Below are 19662 nucleotides of genomic sequence, written 5' to 3'. Positions count from 1 at the left end.
TTCATTTCTTAGTCTTCTGGGATTTTCTTCTTCCAAGTCTGATTCTTCAGACTTATGTCTTCCAAACTCAGATAGACAGGAACCAATTGAGTAATACTTCCATTATTTGGGCATATTGCCCCCCAAGTGCCTTATCTAACAAAACACTGAGCACTGCCACATGTTTGAGGAACCTTTTTTCTGGAAAGCAGAGCTGTTTGTCATAGTGGCCCCTCTCATGTACATTTTGTTTCAGAAATTGTAAAAATACACCCCAGTTCTAGGTTCCTTCAGTCTTTTAATCTGTTTGCAACTTTGGTATCCAGAGCAAAGACAGGATATGGGGAAAAACATCTTGCTCAGAGTGCTTCCTTACCAGTTCTTGACATTACTAATATATCATGCTTAGCCCAGAGTCACTAGTTGGGATCAGCACAGCATTGTGCTTGACTTTCCCAAAGCCATGTAAAGCTGCAGACCAATCAGGTATCCACTTTAAATTTTCTTTTCAGATCTCCTGTTTATTGCAGTTAGGAGATAGGGGATGGGCAGGATCCCCTTATGCAGAGCATTATGCTTCAAAGGTGTGCATACCTTGCTTGCAGGATCTCTTGGTAGCTTCTTACAGTGCACAAACTCTTGGAAAAAGGGGTAGTGACAGATGGGGCAAGATGGGGAGATGAAGAAGTTGTGTTTTCCGATTGTTATTCAGTTTATTTTCACATTTTATTTTCAAACAAAGAAAAAGTCTCTGTGCTATTCCATTTTGCCTGGAGATGGTACGCATATAAAACAGTACAATTAGTTTTAGAGGTGCATTTAGCTATCTCGGGATGTTACAAGTTCACTTGTTCAAGATTCTTCCCTTCTGGAGTAAATGCTGATTGTAAATGAGATGTCATTAATTTCTCATTTTCTTTTTGAAAATCTCAAAATGACCTGAAAAAGGTGTTCTCTCTTTCACCAGTTCATTTCTGGAGCAGTAAATGCAGGCAAATGTGCTAGTGAATGGAGTCCAAATATGAATGCTGCATGTGCTCAGCCCAGTCTCTGCAGGGAAACATTCTAATAACATGGAGATATTTCTGAAAGCTCTCAACAGCTTTTTACACACAGCATTGCTCATATCTAGCAGTTCATAAAACTCACAGTACTGAATTGGAAACTTTTAATGTGACAGATAGAGATTGGGTAAGATCTAATGCATGCAGTGGCCTAAGTGCATGTATTAGATTAGCGGTGTAGCACTTGTCATCCTGTGGTTTCCAGCATTTTTGAGTCGTGACCCTACAGTTTGTGTACCCTTGAGCCTGGTGACTAATGCTTTTCATCTCAGCACCACACAGCAATAGCCTCATCACTCCCACACACATTCTGAAATACATGAGTTTGATAGAACTTTTTTAATGCATACCAAAAAGAAAAAGTAAGGCTTTCAACATGTTGTTCTGTTGACAATTCTAAGTATATACTTCAAACAGATTAAGAATTAATTTTTATATAGATATCTAATATCAAGGAGACAGGTGTGGTTTTGATAAATGATCTCTTGTTTGAAATTTGGAAACTTAATATGTCAGGCTACCCTGTGTTTAATGAAAAGATGATTAGAGGCACTTTAAAAGAGTATGTTCATAACAGAATAAAAAGGTAATCTCAGACATGAGGAAAACAAATGAAAGTATTTTCTTTGTTTGCCTCAGATGTGGGAAAATAAGATGGTTTTGTTTTAGCTCCTCAATGAGTAGCCATTGCTTCCAAGTTTGTTCCAGGGTCAGAGTAAAAAATTCTCATCAGTTTCAATGGAGTTTAGATAAAAAACAAAACTGGGAGTTAGAAACATCTGGTCCATGGGCTGACTATAGTCCATGCTGTCATTTCCTCTACTTGAAGTTACTCTTTTTTCTGTGTTACTCCAGGATGACAGAGTTGTGTGCTGACATCTGATTCTCAACAGAGAATAGGGATAATGAGACCCTTATCCACCCTGTGCAAGCAACTGTTCAAACTGCAGTCTGATAGGAGAAACAGATAATGAGCAAATGTCTCTTGCTTTGAATTTAAAGCCTCCCTTCCTCAAGTGTTGAGAGAAAATGAAAATTTTTCTTGTCATAGATGGAAAACAGTAACTTAAATACTCTGTTTAGCAATTCCAACACCCTATGCTTCTGACATGTCCTAGCAGTAATGGAAGTGAAGCTGGGTTTTCAATTCAGTAGTAATATAGACCTAATCCAAAATCTGATGCCCCTTTGTGAAATCAGACATTTGCTGTCCAATGTGTTGTAACTGATCCATGTGCTAACCTCCCCTGTACATCCTGCTCACACACAACATCATGGTTTTTAAAGGGGCCTGCTTGGATATGGCCTTATTTACTTGATGCTATCACCAGCAAACTACCTGCGAAAGACAGAACAACCCACTGAATAAATCACTGGCTGTGGCTTAAACCTTTCAGCAATACTCTTGATGTAGTGAAGGGAAAATTTATACACTGTGTTGATGGGGTGAAAAAGAAAGGAGAAAGTTGTATTTTAAGATAATTTTAAAATGGACTTTTAAACGATAATTTTAAAAGATTGGAAAGGAAATATTGTATTTTCAGCATGAAAACAGGACATTTTTTGCACATACCATGTCCTTCAGGAGTGGAAATGGCCAGCAGGAGCTCTCCCAGGGATGTGTTGCCACTTTTACTCCTCAGGAGAGTGACTGAATTCAGTAGCAGGCAGTGTACTGGTGAATCATATAGAAATGAAAGGCTTGGGATAATTCTTTAGTTATCTTGTAATTCGAGGGTTCTTTGTACATTTTATGAGCCTATGTGATTTTTAAATGTTCATTGCCTGTGTAGAACCTATAACATCAGGAGAGAAAATTCTTGTCTCTGGGCCTGTAATTAGACCTCTGATATAAAATGTGTTTTCCAGCTAAGGTCCTGCACAGAGAGAATAAAACTGTTGAACATTATGCTCTTCATTTATGCCAAGGAATATACAAATAACAAAGATATCCAAGTCCTGATTATTAACATTCAGTTTCACCACAGCTGCAATTTCCAGATATATGGAAAACTAACATGATGAAAAGCAAAATTTTACTTTTTTTTTTTTCTAATTTATATGTTTACAGATAGGGAAAACAGGTGCCTACCTGCAGTTCCTCAGTATTTTGTCCCGAATGCTGATTAGACTGACAGAAGTGGATGTTTACGATGAGGAAGAAATCAACATCAGTAAGTTCCTGGTATAAAAATATTCTGGAGACAATAGAAAATTGTTATGCTAAATTGAAATATAGTTGTCTGTATATTCTATGCCTATTCTATCCTCATCACCTTTGCAATTGCTTTACGTTATATAAATACTGTAAAAAAATTTTCTGAGATCTTCAACTGATACTTAAGAATATTTCATTATTTTATTCATTGTTTAGAATTTAAGCAAAGAACATACCTCTGGTTTTTGTGGAAAGAGATCGACAGCATTTATGTATATTAAATGATATCCAACCATTGGTCTTCAGTGTAGAATTGGAATTAATTTCTGTGGTAAAGCATAAAAGGAATCATTGAAATTTTGCCAGATTTATACCCTGAGGAGCAATGTCATGTTTTCTTATTACACAAGATTACCCGAGGGAAGGGAGTTTCTGCTCTCTAATATCTAATTTTGGTCCAAACTTGCTTTATTTACAGTGTATTACTGCTTTGTGTTCCCAGATGTATTTCTGTCAGACAGGACATGAAGATAATTTTAAAAGGCAGAGTTGCATTGAGGTGCAAGGTTCATTTATGCAAAAGTTTACCTCTTGGTGCATAATGATATTGTGCCATCAGACTAATGAAAGAAAAAATGGAGCAGGAATAATAGGTACAGCAAAACCATCTATAGTAATATAAAGAGCTTAAAAAAATTCTGAATTCTTATTTTTCGATATATCATAGACATAAAAGAAGAATCTGATCAATACTACCATCAGCCTGGAGATATGTGGCCAGATTTGGAGACATTTAAGAAGATACCTTTTGACTACACCATCCATGACCCAAAATATGAAGATGCAAGTCTGATTTGTTCAAAGCTTCAGACTATAGACAGTGAAGGTTAGAATTTTAAAAATCTGATTGGTACACATTTATGTATTTATTTGTTTTTAATGTGAGAATCCTGTTAAACTTTTAAGCAGAGTTAAAATACCAGAAATGCTTTTGATTAAGTAATAGTGAAAAAAGATTTCAAGTTTTCCAGATGAAGTACCAGAGTATGACCCATATAAATTACTTAAGGAATATTATATGGATAGTCTTTCATTAAAAAAGCTCTAATTCCTCAATGAGTTTGTGCATTTGAATGATTTTATAAAGTAGCATTGCCCTTCTCTGTAGCAATGCAATGATTTCTGTGCATAAAGTTAGCTTTGTATTTAAAAGTATCTATAGGTTTATTTTTTAGATTTTAGGTTAGGTTTGGAAAGCTTGAGATGAACATGCTCAGACCTAGATTCCTGGAGTATTGGTGTGAGAATTGGTGCTCTGAATTAGCCAGCTGGACATGCACAGGCCTGTGGGAGTGGGTGGCAGGGAGGAAACCCTGCTGTTCAGAAAGGCCTTGGCAGGCTGGAGAAGTGGAGCCTCAAGAACAGTTCATCCAACATGCCCCTTGCACTTGGGATAGAATAACTTTATTCAGCTGTACAAGTTCGGGACCAGCTCTAGAGACAGCAGCTTTGATAAAGGTGACTTGATGGTGCTGGTTGACAACAATTAAACATGAGTCACCAGTTCTCCACTGGGTCAATGGCTCACTAATAACCTAGCAACAGGTCAAGGGAAGTGATTATTCTTCTGTGATGGCAACTCTAAGGCCACATCTGGGTATTCTGTCAAGTTTTAGGCCTCCCAGTATGAGAAAGACGTTGACATCGAGAAGTGAGGCCAGTGAGCAGCCACTAAGATATGGAGAAAATTGGAGTGAATTGGGTTAGTTTCATCTAGGGACATCAAGCAGGTGCATCTGAATGCTGTCTTCAATTTCCTAATGGGCATTTGTAGAAATAAACTATTATAGATACACAGCATAAGGACAAGAGACAACAGACACAAATTGCAACATGGGAAATTACAATTAGATTGTATGAAAAATATTTGCCGAATAAAAAGTAGTCAAACTATGGAGCAGGTTGCCCAGAGAGATTATGAAAGCTCCACTCTTGGTGATTTTTGAAACTTAACATGACAAGGAAAAGCTTTGAGCAACCTGATCTGATGCTGAAAATCTGAGTGGAAGATTAAATAAAAAAGTCCTTTTCAGCAGAAAATATACCTCATCTTCTCTCAGTCTCTCACAAAGAGAATCCTTTGAAAAATATGGATATACATGAAGGAACAACATCACTAAATTGCCAAATTAATTTCACATAATCTACTGTGATGTCTGTCACAGAATGGCAAATGTCATAAGGGTCTTTATTACTATTTATTGCTTTGTAAGCATTCTACCAATAATAGCAACAATGAAAATTTTAATGGTCAGGCATTGCTTACATCTCAGCCTTATGTGAAATCTGTAGTGAATTACCATAATCATGAATTTGTAGCTAATTCCTTTTAGATGTCTTTGCTGTACGTAGTAATTTATAAAATATGCTGTGCTCGGAATGAATTCATGGTTTGTTTTGTAAGTGGTTTATATTGCCATTTTCCTAGAAGCTGCTTTTGGTGACAGAAACAGTCTATCACAAGAGAATACATTCTATCCTTGAATATATGTTACATTTAATTTGTTTCTTTTCTCTATAGACATATCAGTGAGCAGGAGGCAGGAAGACATGTACACGTGCCGGCAGACAACCAGGATGAGAGTGTCCAAGTACGCAGCGTACAACACATACCATCACTGTGAGCAGTGCCATCAGTACATGGGGTTCAATCCCAGGTACCAGGTGAGGATTTCCAGGAGTTACTCTGCAGATGAGAAGCTGAAGCATTCACAACCCAAACACAGTTTGTGTACATTCACTGTATTTTGATTGGCTTGGAAGTTGTCTATGTGTACAAATACAGCCGATTTACAGATTTTGTTATTTCTTGAGGTTTGCCTGCCTTGGCTAGGCTGCAGTTTGGGGGGCTCAGAGGACCGACCCTTGTGTCATTCATGCTAGTTTATTTGGTGCTGTGATCTGCGTATGTACTACCAATTAAAACTACTTTCCCAGTAAGATTTCCACTGGGCTTTGTTTAAGTGGAAAAGTTTGCACCTAATTGACTGCAACAGGTGCTACTTCTGACACAGGAGTAGTCCAGCACAGAGTAGTCTGTGTGTGGTATACAATTTGCTTTTGCTCAGAATGACCCTCTAATTTCTTGCCTGTTTTAATGTGAGGAAGAAAGTGTCAGCAATGCAAATGCTGTTTTTTATGTGTCAGTATTACTGTGAAAGCCAGGAGGGGCCTGTAAGTATTGGTGCCATCTGTAAGATGAAACTGAAACAACAGTTTCAAAAGAGGGAACACTTTAATCTGTATTTTTTTAGTTAAGCTCTAGCCTAGGGATTATTGCTTAACACTAAAATAATGAAGCTAAATCTAATGTCATACAGTAAGTGACTGTAATCTGTTCAGCAATGTAGTAAATGTATATAAACTGCACTGAGACCTTGTGGTTTGACTTTAAATGGAATTATCATATTTTTTCTCATCCTTAGATTTATGAGTCGACTCTGCATGCATTTGCCTTTTCCTATTCTATGCTGGGAGAAGAAATACAGCTGCATTTTATCATTCCAAAATCCAAGGAGCATCATTTTGTCTTTAGCCAACCAGGAAGACAGTTGGAAAGTATGAGGCTACCACTAGTCACAGATAAGGTAGCTGGATTATTTTTATTTGTGGCTATATATGGGAGAGAGACACCACCAATTTCAAAGTCTGTTGAATTAGTATTCTCTGTACTACTGTTGCTACTGTCGAGAGACAATGAGTTTGCCCTTATGCTAAGCTTGTATTTTCTCCCAGAAAGGGATACGTGAAAAAAAATTTTGAGACACCAAAAAGCTCCATCTTTTGGTCAAAGTCAAGGTTGATCCTTTGGTATCAACAGTCTTATCTGTGACAAAAGGTCTTTGGTTATGGGTTTAAGATATTAAAGTGAGAATAGTTTCTGCAAAGAAACTCAAAGATATGATTTCATTTATCATACCATTAGTAAGAGGAAGCATTTTTTTCTGTAGAGAAAAAGCAGTGGAATATCCTGTTTTATGCTGCATAAATGCTTAGTTACTTTCATATAAAAATAATGCTTTTAAAGAATCTTAGCTTCAAGACTGTATAAAGAATTACATGTCATGCTTGTAGAAAGGTATCTGTTTGACAAGCTCCAACCACAGAATCACAGAATAAATGATTTGGAAGGGACCCACAAGGATCATTGAGTCCAACTCCTGGTCCTGCACTGCACCATCCCCAGGAGTCCCACCATGTGCCTGAGAGCACTGTCCAAACACTTCTTGAGCTCTGGCAGGCTGCTGCTGTGACCACTTCCCTGGGTAGCCTCTTCCAGTGCCCAACCACGCTCTGGGAGAGGAATCTTTTCCTGATATCCAACCTAAACCTCCCCTGACACAACTTCAGGCCATTCCCTCAAGTCCATCCCTGCTCACCACAAAGAGGTCCTGCCCCTCCTCTTCCCCTCATGAGAAAGTTGTAACTGCAGTGAGGTCTCCCCTCAGTCTCCTCCAGGCTGAAGAGAAAAAGTGACCTCAGCTACTCCTCACACAGCTTCTCCTCCAGGCCCTTCACCTTCTTTGCTGCGCTCCTTTGGACACTCTCTAATAGTCTAATATTTTTCTTATCTTGGGGTGCCCAAAACTGCACAGAATATTCAAGGTGAGGTGCAGAGATGTTGATCTTAACAGATATTCCTGATGCTCACACCTAAGGTGAAGCTGTGCCTTGCTCAGGCCACACTGCTTGGAGTACTGAAGCAATTTGTGGAGCAGCAGTAAGCAGTATAGCACTTCTATCCTGGAGAAAATAAGCTGCTTCCAATAAACACTAATAAATCAATATCACCCTCCAGTTCAAGTTTTAAATAGAAGAACCAAGACAGTAACACAACAGCAATGTAAGAATGACATCTCCTGCTCTCCCACACCCAGTAAACTTGTGCTTGGCTACATGGTCAGAGCTGTGTGCTGGGTCCTTGTGGATTCTTTTCTTGCTTCTGCCATTGGCCTGGTTGAGGCTTTGACATTTAAGGACTATTCTTCCTTTTCTTCTTTTTCTATTCCCTTGCTCCAGTCAGAAGAGTTGTACTGTAGTTTTGGAGTAAGGTGTTTCTTGCAGTCCTATATCATAGGGACCTAAATCTTCTTGCAGATCTATCCTCAAGGTACCTCTGCACTTGGCAGGCCAAGGTTAGCAGTCCTGTCCATCCCACCACACTCTCATTGTCAATTAAGCTAAATGATAGTTTTCTTTTTTCCAATTCTTATAAAAATTTTATTTTCCTGTCAAGGAATTTTAAAATGTGTCAGTTTGTCTAGTGTTAGTGTATCTGAATTGTTGTCCTGAAGAATCTATTTCTCCTTTTTCTGTCCAGATTAATACAGAAGCTCACACTTCTTTTTACCTACAGAGTGAAGATTACATAAAAAGCCCCACTTTCACTCCCACCACTGGCCGTCATGAACATGGACTTTTCAATTTATATCATGCAATGGATGGAGCCAGTCATTTGCATGTTTTAGTTGTCAAGGAGTACGAAATGGCCATATATAAGAAGTATTGGCCCAACCACATCATGCTCGTTCTTCCAAGCATTTTCAACAGTGCAGGAGTAGGTAAGTGTAACAAGAGGTTCTAAAAAATGTGGACACACAACTTGGGTCCTTATGTGTTGCTATTTGACAGTGAAATGTAGACCCACAGCTTGCAGCTAGGATGTCTGAGCTGGTGATCTGCATTCCCTCTGAAGACAATGTGTCACAGTTGAAGATACACTTCTCTTAATCCAGGACACCTAGAGCAAGCTCAGTGAGTTGCACCCTAGAAATACTTAACTCTTCTATTGTCTTTGAAAGAAGCTGAGGGTGTTAAAACTCAGATGGAGTTCCACAGTTTCCACAATTTCACTTGTGGAAATAAGTTGCGTGCTACTTGCATGGGCAATGATGCTCTGGTTGGGTCCATCCCTCAGGAAGGTTCTGCCAATATAACTTCTGTGAAATATTCAACCCTTTTCTTGTGCTGCTGGAACACCTTATATACAGCAGTAGTGACAAACATTCAGAGTAGATCATCAGGGACAATTTCCAGTGTCATTCACTGGAAAGCTGGTCAGTCAGCATCTCTAACTCTTTGCACCTAGAGATGCTAATGAACACAAATATTGTCATGTGAAAAGAAGTAGTCACTAAATCCTTAAGACACTAGAAAATCTTTACTACAGAAGTCAGGCATCATTTTTCATCCTTGCCAAGGTGGTTCTTTAAGTCACTTGCTTGGCAAGCTGGCTGTGGGTGGTGGGGTTAAAATCTTCAGAGTGATTTATACCCTTGTCTGTGCAGAAATATTCACTTCAAAAGGCTTCTGAGTTAAAAGCAAACGGTTTCTGCCCCTATTTTTAATCTGGTGGTTTATGCCCATGGTTTCAGGTGCTGCACACTTCCTGATTAAGGAGTTGTCCTATCATAACCTGGAGCTTGAACGGAATCGGCAGGAAGAGCTGGGGATAAAACCCCAGGATATTTGGCCTTTCATTGTCATTTCAGATGACTCCTGTGTTATGTGGAACGCAGTAGAAGTTGATTGTTCAGGAGACAGGAGAAGGTAAATAGTGAAATATATGCTTTTTCATCTGATCTCTTTTAACCTTTCTCTGCATGTAATTTTGAAATTATGTTTGCTACACTACAACTTCTACCCTGTACAAGCAGAGAATTATGTTTGCCCAAGGAGAGCACTTTCCTAGGTATCTGTCTTTGCACAGCACGTAGTGTAGTGCGTGTTGCTCATTCGTGTCCCCTGAGGATTTATGTGCCCTGCAACCGTTGCTGTTCAAGCTAGAGTTACTTGGACTGCAGATTTCAGACTCTGTAAACACTCCCTGATACACTGGACAACATGTCAATTTTTCACCAGATTTTTCTAGGGAAGCTAAATGACAGTTCTGTGCAAGTTGTGCAACTGATTTCCTTTGGCTCTTTTGTCAGTCCCAGTCTGTGTGTCTCCTTTATGAGTTCCCCAAATTCCTGAACTAGCATTTTTGTTTTCATTGCTTTAGAATAATGTTTGTGCTAGATTTTTTATCTATTCCATGAATAGACTATGCAGAATTTACAGCAGACTTTCAGAGAGAATGACACTCGATGAAAACTGACATTTATGGACTCCAGGGGTGGGCTAGAAGGATCTTAATACTTTGTGCTCAAGTTATGGCACAAGTCAGCAACTCTCCAAGATTCATTGGAATATTATCTAGGTAACTTTAAAAGTTTACATATCTGAGTGAATATTTTGAGAGATGTAGACTAAATTACAGATCTGTCATACCAGTCCCTACCACCTAAGCACTAGTTAATTTTAACTATAGTGAGAGACAAAAAAATACAGTCAAGTAAGACAACACTGAAGTTATCTACCTGAAAGTCATAACAACTTCCAACTGTTAAGAATTGCTCTTCAGCAGAAAGAGATTCCGAATGTTCTCTATATATTTTAAAATTAACACATTTTCATAATTATTGTAGTGACTATACATGGACTGAAAGGAATGTTTCCCTGAAGCAAATTCTGCAACACATTGAAGCAACTCCCAATGTCACTCATTATGCCCTAATTGGAATGAGGAAATGGTCCAGTAAAACAAACAGTGCTGAGATCAAGGAACCATTCTCCTGCTGCCACGTGCATGACTTCATCATGCTGAATGTGGATCTGACACAGAATGTACAGTACAATCAGAACAGGTAAGTGAATCAGTAGCACTTTTCAGCAGCAAAGCTTAAACAAAGCTCTTGTTTTTTTAGGGAAGTTGTGAATGGCATACAGACAGTTTTTGTTTTCTTACTGGTGATTCAAATCCTTCCCAGGCTGCCAGAAGTTGGAAAAAGACATTAATTTCTATAGTTCCAAGTAAAACAGTGATAACAAAGTGACAGGATAGACATAGAAAGCAGTGTACTCTGCAGTATTGGTCTACTCCAAGTGGCCTTTGGTCAATAATGTACTTCTCGTCTTGTCTGCCTAACTGCTCTCCCTTCCAAAGGCAACAGGAATATATGGATGATTGGTGCATAACCAAATCTCATTCAGATATATATATCTGGGCTTTTTACCCTGAGTAGCACAACAGTGCAGCATACCACATAAGTGCTCATCGGGACAATCAGAAGAAAAGAATAAATAAGTCTTGTTCACATTGGTGGTTGTTTCTCACATTCAGCTGTCTCAGAAATTCCACTTTTTCAGTTATTGTGCCACTGAGGACATATCAGATTTCAGTTTTGTCATGCACAGCATTACCACAGTTGACAGAACTGTATTCACTAGGTTCATAGTCTCACAGAATTTCACTGATCTGCGTGAAATAAACTATGCGTTTCCTCCCGTTTCTGAGGGACATGCATTTATAACAACAGAATGAAGTGTATATATATCACTAGAGGCGGGATTCACTTGTCCAAAACTGGTCTTTCAGTGCCTTAGAATATGGAAGACATCCATATGGGGCTGGCAGGTATGACATGAAATGTGTGGTTTTCTGTAAGCTGTGTGGGACAGCCCAGGTAATTAAAATGGCTGTAAGTTACACTTGGGTAACTGAACATCAGTCACTGTGCTTTTCAGAGTCCTGCTAACTCAGGAAGATATCTTTTGAGGCCCAAGCTTACTTCTAACTGCAGAGAAGCATTCTGCATTCTTTATTCTCTGAATAAACAGATGTTCTATATTTCTATTGTCACCAGCCTGACATCTTAAAAGAACAAATTTGCCCCTGTGCATCTCCTATTAGAGAACTGTGCTCCCAGGCTGCCTAAGTGTGTTACCTTATGAGGCATTATGCATGAAGGGCATATGGAGACAATGACAATAAAGCAAAATGATATGAGTACAAGCAACAATGTTAAAATGTCAGGAACGCCACATCACACCACCCATTTCCTGCCTCTGTCTTTGAACCTCAGGAGGCTCAGGGTAATCCTGTGTGGGTACTGCTGACTGTGAAGTATTGTATGGCATTCCAAGCCTGGGCAAGGAAAAAGGTACATTTTAAAACCCAGAGGCAGTGACAGTCAGGGATATCAAATAACCATGTAGATATTGCTAAGATCAAAGAAAAAACTTAAAAAACTTATAACTGAATGCCATGTTTCTCACTGGTGTTGGCTGTTGCACTGGTTGCTCAGTTAGCTTAAATTCAAGCTCTGGTTGTCAATCCAGTGGTTCTGTACATCATCTTGTTTCCTTTGTAAGAAATATATTCAAATTGAAGAACTGATCCTGAATTTTCCAGAGATCAGAGTATTTGAATTTAGTCATCTTTAGGAGTTTACCTTTTATTCTGTTCCCTCATATTTTTAAACGGGTCAAATTTAGCTGAGGGATGTTTGCCCTCATTCTGCTTAATCTTTTCCTGTGTCTCAGCAGTTCTCTTGTATAAAGACTACCTGCCTTCAAATAGTTTTTGTTTCTAAAATACAATTACATTAGTTCTGTAGAGGAACATTGAAAAAATTGCTAGCTATTCATATTCTGAGGGGAAAATGAGTACTCAGATACTTCTGTGCATTTGATAAATCAAACATAAGGCTTGATCCCTTTCCTTGGAAGTCAAAGGAATTAATTTCCTTGACTTTATTTGGAGTAGTAATGTATGTAGCAATTTCTTATTACTCCATTATTGTAGTAAAAGGCAAAAAAAATGTTTTAACTCCTGGGTATTTTCCTTAGCAATTTACTGCCTTTCCACTTTATGCTTTTGATCCTTTCCCTCCCTAAGTGCTTTCCTCCCTCATTCTGGTCTTCTCAAACTGATGCTAGCCTAGTTTATTACTAGAAAGCTGAATCCCCTTTCCCTGACTGATAGGGTGGGTCAGTATGTTTGATACCTGTCCTTTCTGTGGTGCTGATCAAAGGCTCTGAGTGCTTGTGTTGGTCAGTGTGTGATGAGGAACATTCCTCTGACCTGCTATGATTTTTTTCTTTCCAGATTTACATGTGATGATGTTGACTTCAACTTGCGTGTCCACAGTGCTGGCCTTCTCATCTGTCGGTTCAACCACTTCAGTGTCATGAAAAAGCAAATTGCAGTTGGAGGACAGCGATCCTTCCACATAAAGTCTAAGGTGGGCACTGAGACCTCTGTTGCGCTGTTGTTAAAATTGTGTTTTCCTTTCTTGTCTTTTTTAACTAGGAGACCTGAGGTATTTTGGTGCATCATCTGTTGCCTGTAATGGGGTATGTCTGCCATGTGGGGCTTTTTTCAGTATTTTTTTTCTGAAATCCAAAATATTCTTGCCATAAATAAAATTTTCCTTAATAGTTTTCCTTCAAAACCTTGAAAAACACATAAAGTGTCTCTTTGCAATCCAAGTACCCATTCAGTATGTGGATTTTATCTACAGCTATAGAATTGTGCAACTTCATGTGACTTCATAGGTAGGAGTACTTTGAGTTCAAAGAAGAAACCTCAAAGTCTATAAACACAAATATAATTTTATGAAACTGAAACCGTTTTGGTAGCAGATATTTTTTGCAGAATAACTTTTCTTCTTAAGTAAAACTTAGATTTGTAGGGTAGAAATGTATTTCATACAAACCAGAATTCACGCAGCTTGATGGATTAAGATTGATCTGTACAAGAAATATTTTTTCCTCACAGGTGTCTGACAATCCAGTTTCAATCTCCCCTGCTCAGTACATTTGTGCTCCTGACAGCAAGCACACCTTCTTGGCAGCACCTGCTCAGTTGCTCCTTGAAAAGTATCTCCAGTACCACAGCCATCGCTTCTTCCCTCTCTCACTGAAGAACTATAGCCATCCAGTGCTGTCTGTGGACTGCTACCTTAACTTAGGACCACAGGTACTGAACAAAACAATCTCCAAGTAGCTCTAGAAATGTGTAGGCTCTGTTTTGGGTGGGTTATTGATGTATTCCTTTGAAGAATGAGGCACATTTCTATAATGAATTCTTAGTCTTGTAGAGATATTGTCAGAGGCTTCAACTAAAGTACATGGAGAGAAATCCCAGAATTGTCCTAAACACTAATATAGTCTATGAAGTGCTTTCTCAATCTGCTATAATTTGGCTTTTCCTACAGAAAATTATTTCCACAAGAGGGTCTTACAAATACTAGATAACTCTTAGAAAGCACTTCAAATATACAGATGTTTTAGTTCACTTCAGACTGATAAGCTGAGGCAGAGAATCAAATATTAAACAACCAGTGGGAATGGGAGATGCTGACATTAAGTCTCAGGAGCTGTTGGCTCTCTCTGATGAGTCTGGATCTAAAGCCAAGGTCGTAATTCAGCTCAAATATGTCAATAGAAATTTGGTACTAAGGTGGTGTGGTTCAGGAGAGAGGAACTGTGTGGAATTTACATTATTTGAACAGTAAGAGACATAATTTTATCTCTCAGGTTTTTCCTGGAAATCGCAGTGAGGAACCTCAGAGAAAGAGAAAACAATTCTTATCTCTATTCTCTGGTCTTGTTTTTGCACATGTGGAATGTGTTAGGAAGATTGTTTACCTGAAGAGATTTAGTAATTAGATTCTAGTGATGGTTGCTTATGTTAATTGGTCTATTAGGTCAAATCTGTGTCCTGGCTGTCTGGAGACAGTCACGGGTTTTCCTTTAGTATGTATCTTTGTATAGTATAGTACAGTATAGTATCTTTTTAGTATAGTTATAATATACTATTAATGTAATATATAGTTTAATAAAACAATTGCTCAGCCTTCTGAATCAATAGAGTCAGATGCTGATAATTTCCTTTGTCGGGGGCACCCTGCATAATAAAATAGGACTGTTTTTATCTCTTCACTGAATACTAAATGAAATTCAGTCTTTCTGGGTTTCCTGAACTTCTCTTCCAAAGAGCTGTGTAATAACCTTCCCATGTATGCTGTTCCCACAACATTTTGAGTTCTTAGGCTTTTGTTTCCACCATGTTTGGAAAAACAAGCTTTGTGGGAGGGCATTGTACTGTTACTGTCTTCATCCATTGCATCCTTTCAGCTCTAACCCATTCAGCAAAGGAAATTATTTCACTTTCATTTGGAATTGCTGCCTGAATTGTAATATGATACAGCAGGATTGAAGGAATATGGAATAGGAATACTGGTACAGAGTCTTAGTTGCTGAAGTTCAGCCTTCCTCCTCCACTCAGTCATGCTGATCCATGCCAGATGAGGATGTATCCCGGCTAAGTAGTACAGTGGCACTTTTGAAACTAAGCCATGTGTGGAAGATACCCTTAATCTGAATTTATAAATCCTGAAAGAGTGCTGTACATATTCCTGTTCCTAGTAGATTTCAGGAGTAGCCATAAAAACAAACTAGGCAAGAGGAAACCTCATAAATTCATGTATATGAATAACTCTACTGACTTGAGTAACCCTTGAGTAATCGTAATGTAAATGAAATTTGGAATTTCTAGGGGTTAATTTCATGTCTGAATGTAGAGTTATTGTATTTACTCACATATAAATAAAATGTGCAGGGCAGGTCACAGCATTATGGTTGTGGAGAGCAATTGTTACTGCAGCTTTCAAACTCTATCACATCTAAACATAACAACAATAACGATAACAATAACAATAACAATAACAATAACAATAACAATAACAATAACAATAACAATAACAATAACAATAATGATGATGAATTGTGCTTATGTATATTATTAATAAGTAGTGCTATGTTTTGGAAGGAACTATAAAGCTCACAATATTTGGAGTTGGAAAGAAAGTCTGAATTTGAATCAAGTGCAGATACTGGAAGCTTCATATGGAAGCTCTAAAGATGTTAATGTTTTTCCACTCTCTCCCAATCAGATTGCAGTTTGCTACGTGAGTTCTCGGCCTCATTCTCTGAATATCAGTTCCTCTGGTTTGACATTCAGTGGTCTCCTGCTGTACCTCTGTGACTCCTTTGTTGTGGCTAGCTTCTTGAAGAAGTTTCATTTTCTTAAAGGTGAGCTGCAATAATTTTATTACAGAGAATTAGGTGACATGGTCTCTGAGAATGTGGGGAAAATCTATTTTATCTGTGTTTTAAATCTATTATATTTATTAAATATATATGCATTTATTCATGCATGTATTGATATTCTTCTTTATATGTCCCAACTTTGATGCTTGATCATGCTGGCTCTGCACTGTAGTAAACTGGTATATAGCAGTGCTATAAGTTCTGCAGATTTCTAAGTGAGAAGGAATGTTGGATCCATATCATCATGCCTAGAGTATGTGCACAACTCCTTACTCTGTTTGAAAACTGAGTATTGAAGATTTATGCATGAAGCATTTACCTACTGTGATCTTACAGCTTTTTAAAATGTTGATGGAAAATAGGTGATTGACAAGCATCTATCAAAATCTATTTCCTATTTTTAGAAATAGAAAGTGGCTCATTTACTATTTATTCCTGATACCCAGTTTCTCCATGCAAACCTTATGATGCTGTGCAGCAGTGGAGACAAGTAACTTCCACTTGTGTTGCAGACAGTCCCATTGCAAACTTCCTTTGGATCCTCCTGCTGCTATCCTGGGCATTTGGTGCTCTGGGGCTTTGTTTCTCTCAGCTGTCACTGGGGGAAGAGCACCGTGGTTAGTGCCTCTTGAAACTGGCAGAGTTGTTACAGACTGCTGTGTTCTTCGTTGCAGCTAAAACAGAGGCTACCAGTCAGTCTCATTTTGCATAAACCAGTCCATTTTTATATCATGTAGCATAAAGTATGTTTGCTTTGGGATTTCTCCATCTCCCCTGGCAGTCTGCTTGATTTTCTAATGGGTCACATAAGAATTAAACACCATGTGACTCTCTGTCTTGTTTCTTTTTATTATATTCACAGGATATTTTTTGTCTCAGCCATTACCACTTACCTCACCATTTCTCATTTAGATTACTGAATGCTGGTGAGGTAAATATTTTCTCTTAAAGGAGGACTTTTCTCAGCAGCCATGAAGCCATGCATGCAAGTTAAAGTGGTTATCAGCATGCCAGAGTGGACAGTTGGCATTGGTTACTGAAGTATCATTTTTTTAGTTTGGCATTCTGGGTTTGCTTGTGACTGTAGCCACACAAACCAGATTCTTTCTTGCCAGGACATGAGTTTACCAATCCAAAAGCCACTAAAATTTGTGATTAGTTTTAAAGACATGTTTAGAACATTTCTGGGCAGCAAAGCACAAAGAGCTTAGTCAGCCATCACAGTGATTGCCGTGTGGGTTTTGCTGAGTGAGGGTTTCACGCAACAAAGGTAATGATCAGGAGGGCTACAACAGGAATGGATGTAGGGCTTTTATCTGGTTTGCTGCCAGGACCTTTAGACCTCCTTAGACCTGCCAGTTTTACTTTTCCTACCCTAGGGATCCTGAAAAGTGCTTCTAGTCCTGTTACTAGGTGATTATGAGGTGCCTCAAGTTACACAAGAAGATCCTGACAAATAGGTAGCTGAACATAGCTCGCCTCAAGTCCTACCTGAGCCGTTTAATTTTCTCCCAAGCTCCTGATGTGAAATTTTCTCCTGATGTGAAATGAGTGGAGTTCTCCATGTAGGGGGGTGGGAGATGGGTGATCTGAGAACAAAGGGGATACTCATGAGAGTTCCTTTTGAACTGTTTGCCCAGGTGCCACGCTGTGTGTGATTTGCCAGGACCGCAATTCTCTCCGCCAGACTGTCGTCCGGCTGGAGCTGGAAGATGAGTGGCAGTTCCGCCTGCGGGACGAATTCCAGACTGCCAACGCCAAAGAGGACAGACCACTGTTCTTCCTGACTGGACGACATATTTAATTGAAAAGAGACACATTTCCCCAATGACACAAGACACTAATTGCCACCATCTCATGAAATTACTTTTGAGGCACTCTGCTTTCAAAACAGAAACAGGACTGTTTCCTGTTGTTTATTAGAATGATATCTAATCAGACAGCTTAAGATCATATTTACAAACATTGAAGTGACTTTTCTAATTTAATGTTCTGATGGAAGTCATCCCTAATTCTTGATAGAGACACAGAGACTTACATGGTGGAAAGCATTTCATAGCAGAAGAGAGGTCAAAGAGTGCACTTCTGTGACAAAGAAGACCACATGCAAGTTCATAAAGAATCTTTTTGCACATACCAGAAATAGGAAATGTAAATTTAGGAGCAGGTTCTGGTTTACAAGTCCTATTTATCAAACAGTCAGCATAGGGCAACAGGAGTTGGTACAGTTCAGTAGTATACTGCTTCTGATTGATCCAGATAGGCTTTTTACATGAAGATTTGTAAAGTGTATTTCTTTAACAGCAGGAACTCAGTTGAAGCTTTAATTTTTGGAATAAGTGCCACACTGGATAGTTTTACTGTGCAGGACTGTTGGAGTAGAAGACTAATTATATATCTGGTTTTATTAGCATAAGGAAGAGAGTTAACAAGATGGTAAAATGAGATCTGAACATTTAAACCTGAAACTGATATTAACTTGAATAACTGAAGAGATCAAATGATGGGACTGACCTGCAAGTGATTTATTTCTAGAACAGTGACATTTTGTGACTAAATTGTAGACTGGCTGTAGACTTCAAGCTGAGGCAAGTGCACTCAGGAAAGCCTATGAAATGGTTCTAAAACACTCCCAATACACTTTCTGGGGATATTTTCTTGCCAAGGTGCTTCAAAGGAGTGAGAAATGGAGATTACAATGCTGAGAAATTCAGGTGAAAATCTAAACCCATGTTTTTGAGCAGCACCGGGCATTGTGGTATTTCGTACGCTGTAGATGTTAAATCAGTGGTCACTGTCCTTGTCTCGGTGTTTGGGAATGCTGTCGAAGCTGCAACTTCCTGTTTGTCTTTATGGAATCAGTGTTAATGTCACTCAGTCAAGGTGTAGGAAGGATGAGTATAGACATTGTCAGAGGATATCTAATATTTGGGCAGGCCTTTCTTGCTGGATACACCAATGAGGGGATCGTTTGCTTTATACAGATGAAATGCCATTAGTGTCTAAGTCTGTTACAGTGCTGGCCTTGAAATGCAGGCATCCCTATGACTGTGCCAAAGAGATAATTTAGGTTAATTTACAGAGGAAATGTAAGTTCTGTAAGTTGTGAATTCTGTAAGAGATGTGGATTGCTATCTACAAGGAAACTGCTGGCAATCAGTGTGCTTCTATATTTCATTGTTTGTGTTTCAGAGTGAGAATTCACTTTAAGTTTTGTGAAGGAAGGTGAGCATTGGCCTATGTAAATAGTATTACTGTTCAGTTTTCATCAGTTGATTAGTTAATTTAAACTTTTTTTTAAGGAAGTGTGACATTTATGTCTTTATAAATAAAGTTCATGCTGCACGGACGCCTGTCTTGGTTATGTACTGGGCCAATAAGTACACACACTTTTGTAGTGGAAAAAAACAGAGGGAAAGCACTGGCTGAAAGGAGTTAATATAATTAAGGAATGACCTGAAC

The 19662-nt window shown here is 38.6% G+C and overlaps 1 protein-coding gene across 2 annotated transcripts in view; it reads left to right on the top strand.

The window, feature by feature from the left end:
- The window catches only part of GREB1 (growth regulating estrogen receptor binding 1), a 55934-nt gene extending 36472 nt beyond the window's left edge, over window positions 1-19462 (top strand). For both annotated transcript variants that reach the window (XM_058801853.1, XM_058801852.1), the window contains exons 22-32: window positions 3115-3217; window positions 3929-4087; window positions 5783-5925; window positions 6687-6848; window positions 8618-8822; window positions 9636-9810; window positions 10731-10949; window positions 13193-13328; window positions 13865-14065; window positions 16044-16182; window positions 17841-19462. In XM_058801853.1, coding sequence (XP_058657836.1) covers window positions 3115-3217; window positions 3929-4087; window positions 5783-5925; window positions 6687-6848; window positions 8618-8822; window positions 9636-9810; window positions 10731-10949; window positions 13193-13328; window positions 13865-14065; window positions 16044-16182; window positions 17841-18004 — 1806 coding nt within the window. In that variant the 3' untranslated portion in view covers window positions 18005-19462. The remainder of the gene's footprint in view (window positions 1-3114; window positions 3218-3928; window positions 4088-5782; window positions 5926-6686; window positions 6849-8617; window positions 8823-9635; window positions 9811-10730; window positions 10950-13192; window positions 13329-13864; window positions 14066-16043; window positions 16183-17840) is intronic.
- The last annotated feature ends 200 nt before the right edge of the window (window positions 19463-19662 follow it).

Source organism: Ammospiza caudacuta, chromosome 3 (genome assembly GCF_027887145.1).
Source record: "Ammospiza caudacuta isolate bAmmCau1 chromosome 3, bAmmCau1.pri, whole genome shotgun sequence".
Taxonomy (NCBI): domain Eukaryota; kingdom Metazoa; phylum Chordata; class Aves; order Passeriformes; family Passerellidae; genus Ammospiza; species Ammospiza caudacuta.
Note: the sequence above shows the minus strand (reverse complement) of the source record. Positions and strands in the feature narration are given on the sequence as shown.